General features: G+C 47.4%; 1 protein-coding gene across 1 annotated transcript; it reads right to left on the bottom strand.

The window, feature by feature from the left end:
- Positions 1-1695: 1695 nt before the first annotated feature.
- On the bottom strand, positions 1696-2613 carry LOC130285403 (taste receptor type 2 member 116-like). Its single transcript, XM_056536764.1, has one exon. It carries the CDS (start codon positions 2611-2613, stop codon positions 1696-1698), a length of 918 nt encoding a protein of 305 aa, XP_056392739.1.
- Positions 2614-5151: the final 2538 nt, after the last annotated feature.

Raw genomic sequence — 5151 nt, 5'->3', positions numbered from 1 at the left:
AAGTGAATCCACCCCAAAGGGTCTTCCCAAACATGGAGCCATCACCTAAACTACAGCTCCCATCATTCCCAGACAGAAAACCTTTGGCTCTCTGAGAATGATGGGGTTTTTAGTTTAGTAACAGCATGAATCCAGCTGTAGCTTAATTTCCAGACAACATTTTGCTATCTGGGAATAATGGGTGATGCATTGTAGCAACATCTGTATGCTCCTTGTTTGTGAACACACTGGTTTATGGGCACTCTCTTATTAAAGTTGTTTTTGCCACATTTACAGACGTCCAAGCAGACATCCAAACATGGTAGGACACATGATATTAACCTCTATTACGTGTTGCCACTCGTTATATATGGTAAAACTGAATGACGGGTTCCCTGTAAAGCAGCCCCCAAAGTGGCAGAACCAGCCCATTGAATGAGGAATAGCCTCCATGGCCTCTCAAGCTTACCTGATAGTACCCAGGTGTGGAACTACAAGGCCCAGCCAGTCTGCAGGTTCTGTCCCTGTAGAGAATCATTGTAGATGCTGCAGGTTCCAGATGTTCACAAGCTGTAACTGTGACTATGAATGTATTGTGTGGCTGCTGTAGGGATCGGTTGTGAGCTCGGGCTGTCATCACAGAGGAATATCTCTGTGCATGATGACGGGGCGATACAGAAGCACAGTATCGTCACGTCCTGCCCCCTCAATACAAGTCTATGGGAGGGGGCGGACTACTCCTTTAATATGTAATCCTTGGATAGGGGATAATATGTCTAGGGGCAGAGTACCCCTTTAATATGCATATGAAGCTCAAGTGCCCAGATGGTGTTCCCCAGCACTGCAACAGCTCAGAGTGACCAGCCCAGCTTTTCTTATTCACGGCCTCTGTGCCCTCTCAAAAGCCCGTAGGAATATGCAGGCGGGCAGAAAGGTTGCAAATATGAAGAAATTGGCCCTGTTGGGCTCTTACTGTGCTGGGAAACACCGTCTGGGCACTTGGGCCTCATTTTCATCTTAACGAAATGTCTTATATCTCAGCGCTGGTGATGATTATAGAGATTTAAAAAAATGTCTGACCAGAATTCCAATTAGAAGCCTCATCTAGTCATGGGACTATGACAGGTCCAATCTAATAAAGTCTTCTAGGAAGGATTGTTTATGGCTTGTGGCCACAACACAGCGTGTTCCTTCTGAAACCATAACTTATCAATTAAGAATGGAGAACCTGAAAATGTCAAAAGAATAATGGCCAATATCCTCAGACTTTGGTCATTTACTATCTGGTGGACTTATCTCTATACCTGATCATGTTTTATCTAAACACATAACTCAGTCAATTATTTGCCTTTATTTGGTGAACTACAGTTTTTTACACATAATTTTTACAATATTTAAGACACAAAAGGAAAAATCTAACATATACTATATATGTCATTATTGACTAAAACAACCACATGAACCTCAGTGTAGCCCCCTTTTACCCCCTGTGGACCCTGGATGCTTTCTGGGACTAATGTTCATGATAACCAGGAGGACATTATGTGAGTTATTACAGTCTCTTGTCCTAGTAGTGATCCTCACCTCCAGGTTCCTATATTTTCATCTAATGCAGAGAAAGATAAGTCAGATAAGCCAAGTCTATACTGGTATAGTGACAACAAAACACGCGAAGATAATATTTTGGAGTAAAATGCATTCTAATGAGAGAAGTGTTTACCGCCCGGAGCCTATAGTCAGGGTTATAAAGGTGAACATCTTCCCCAAGCCTTCCTTCAGTTTGGGATTCCCGTAGGTGAGAAGAGCCGTCTGGACTGTGGGGAATGAAAACAGTAACATCAAACATATCATGGAGCCCCAGGTTGTGTCCATTGGGTTCAGGGTAAAAATTATCAATGTAACAAAAATGAGTAAATACAACATGAGGAGACCGGTCATGGTCAGGACAGCAGTCCGATAATCCTTCACATTGCCGTTAATATTCCTGATGTTTTTCTTCATCTGATAATTATAATATTTGAGGAGTGAAGCGCTGACAACCGTAGTCACTATTATAATGAAGAATGGCAGAGAATTGAGAGCCATGATAATATCATTAAATGTTATCCTCCTCATTATCCAGTCTTCTGGTTTTTCTGCTCCACTTTCTGTTAAGTTCACTTTTAAATTTTTATTTGAAATAATAATTGAAAGAAAACCTCCACCGAGAGACACGATCTTTGCCACCAGTAGGATCCCTCCATTTATTGTGTTTGTCATGTTCTTAAGCTTTGTCAGGATTCCGGGCTGGGAAGGGATGATCTTCAGGAAGTAGAAGGAGCAAAGTGAGCAGGTGAGCCAAGAAGTGGATGTGATGCTGTACAAGGTCAAGTAGTTAATCATATAGGCAACAAATGGTATTTTATACAGATGTGGCCATAAGAATTCAATGAGGAAGTTTGTGGACATAGTAAAGAGGTAGGACATGTTAGAAGCACTCACAGCCATCAAAATCCTGCTGAAGGTTGAAATCTTATAATGTTTGTAGCCAGGAACAGAGAGACAACAAATGATTGTGAAGATGCTGGAGGACAAGCCAGTGATGGCCTCAACAAGTAAGACGGCAAGAAAAGCCATAGTATTAGGAGAACTCATGTCGGGAGGTGGTAGAATCAGCCACCATTGGGATCAGAAGTGTCGTCTTGAGCTTCTCTTGTTCTTATACTGGGATTGAGGTGGAGTTGGAGTAATGGATTCTACTAATGGACTTTCTTTGAATAGATTCAAACTACAGGTCACAATGCAGAAGTCTAATGTGTCATGTAAATGTGGACGTATCCGATGTATGGAAATACTGACTAACGCGCACTGTCATGAGGGATCACTTGTCCTCCAGTTCTTTTTCTTCATTTGTGAAGTACAAGTAAAAAAGATAAAATAAAACATAAAGCAATAGAATAAAGGGAATTAAATACACAATTGCCTGTAATGGTGAAGAAGAAGAATCCACCAGTGCAGATTTTATTGTTCATATTCAGTTTGAATGGAGAAAACTCTAAGCTCAAAAATCTGATTAACCTCTTCAGGACGCAGGGCATATGCATACGCCCTTCATCCCAAGTCCTTAAGGACGTGGGGCGAATGGATACGCCCGTGGGAATTCCAGTCCCCGCGGTTGGGAACCGGACCAGGATTACTGTTGATATCTATCAGCAGGCATCCCATGCATATACTCAGGGAGGGTCCTGAGACCCCCCCATGCCGGCGATCAATTCAGACTAACGATTTTCGGCGGATCCGGGACATACCGGTGTCCAAGACACCTCCGGTCTCCCTGAAGGGATAGGTGTTAGGTGGCAGGGGTGCCACCCCTCCTATCTTTGCTATATGTCATCAAGACGCGACGACCAATAGCAGATCGGGGGCGGGGGGGTTAAAGTTTGTGTTACGCCAAGCGCTCCGGGTCCCTGCTCCTCCCCGGAGCGCTCGCGGCGTTCTCCCCTCTGCAGCGCCCCGGTCAGACCCGCTGACCGGGAGCGCTGCACTGACATTCATGATGGGGATGTGATTCGCATAGCGGGACGCGCCCGCTCGCGAATCGCATCCCAAGCCACTTACCCCTCCCGGTCCCCGGCTGTCATGTTCTGGCACGCGCGGCTCCACTCTCTAGGGCGCGCGCGCCAGCTCTCTAAGATTTAAAGGGCCAGTGCACCAGTGATTGGTGCCTGGCCCAATCAGTCTAATTAGCTTCCACCTGCTCCCTGTCCATATAACCTCACTTCAACTTCCCTTCCTTGCCGGATCTTGTTGCCTTGTGCCAGAGAAAGCGTTTAGTGTTGTCCAAAGCCTGTGTTCCAGATCTTCTGCTATCGCCATTGACTACGAACCTTGCCGCCTGCCCCGACCTTCTGCTACGTCTGACCTTGCCTCTGTCTAGTCCTTCTGTCTCACGCCTTCTCAGCAGTCAGCGAGGTTGAGCCGTTGCCGGTGGATACGACCTGGTTGCTACCGCCGCAGCAAGACCATCCCGCTTTGCGGCGGGCTCTGGTGAATACCAGTAGCAACCTAGAACCGGTCAACCAACACGGTCCACGCCAATCCCTCTCTGACACAGAGGATCCACATCCAGCTAGGCGAATCATAACAGTAGATCCGGCCATGGATCCCGCTGAGGTGCCGCTGCCAAGTCTCGCTGACCTATCCACGGTGGTTGCCCAGCAATCGCAGAAAATTGCCCAACAAGGACAGCAGCTGTCGAGTTGACCGCCACCTTACAGCAACTTCTGCCACTGCTACAGCAGCAACCATCTCCTCCACCAGCTCCTGCACCTCCTCCGCAGCGAGTGGCCGCTCCTAGCCTCCGCTTGTCCCTGCCGGACAAATTTGATGGGGACTCTAGACTCTGCCGTGGCTTCCTATCTCAATGTTCCCTACATATGGAGATGTTGTCGGACCAATTTCCTACAGAACGGTCTAAGGTGGCGTTCGTAGTGAGTCTTCTGTCTGGAAAGGCCTTGTCTTGGGCCACACCGCTCTGGGACCGCAATGATCCTGCCACGGCCACAGTCCAGTCCTTCTTCGCTGAAGTCCATAGTGTCTTGGAGGAACCAGCCCGAGCTTCTTCTGCCGAGACTGCCCTGCTGAACCTGGTCCAGGGTAATTCTTCAGTAGACGAGTACGCCATCCAATTTCGTACTCTCGCCTCCAAATTATCTTGGAATAACGAGGCTCACTGCGCGACCTTTAAAAAAGGCCTATCCAGTAACATCAAGGATGTGCTGGCCGCACGAGAGATTCCTGCCAACCTGCAAGAACTTATCCATTTGGCCACCCGCATTGACATGCGTTTTTCTGAAAGACACCAGGAGCTCCGCCAGGAAAAAGACCTTGATCTCTGGGCACCTCTCTCACAGTATCCTTTTCAATCTACCCCTGTGCCTCCCTATGCAAGTGGATCGGTCTCGCCTGACCCATGAAGAGAGGACTCGCCGTTGGGATTAAAATTTATGTCTGTACTGCGCTAGTACCGAACATTTCTTGATGGATTGCCCTATTCGTCCTCCACGTCTGGGAAACGCACGCACCCAGCTCACGTGGGTGTGGCGTCTCTTGGTACAAAGTCTGCTTCTCCACGTCTCACTGTGCCTGTGCGGATTTCTCCTTCTGCCAACTCCTCTTTCTCAGCCGTGGCCT

This window comes from Hyla sarda, chromosome 8 (genome assembly GCF_029499605.1).
Source record: "Hyla sarda isolate aHylSar1 chromosome 8, aHylSar1.hap1, whole genome shotgun sequence".
Classification (NCBI taxonomy): Eukaryota; Metazoa; Chordata; class Amphibia; order Anura; family Hylidae; genus Hyla; species Hyla sarda.
The sequence above is the reverse complement of the archived record's forward strand: the minus strand, read 5'-3'. Positions and strand labels throughout refer to the sequence as shown.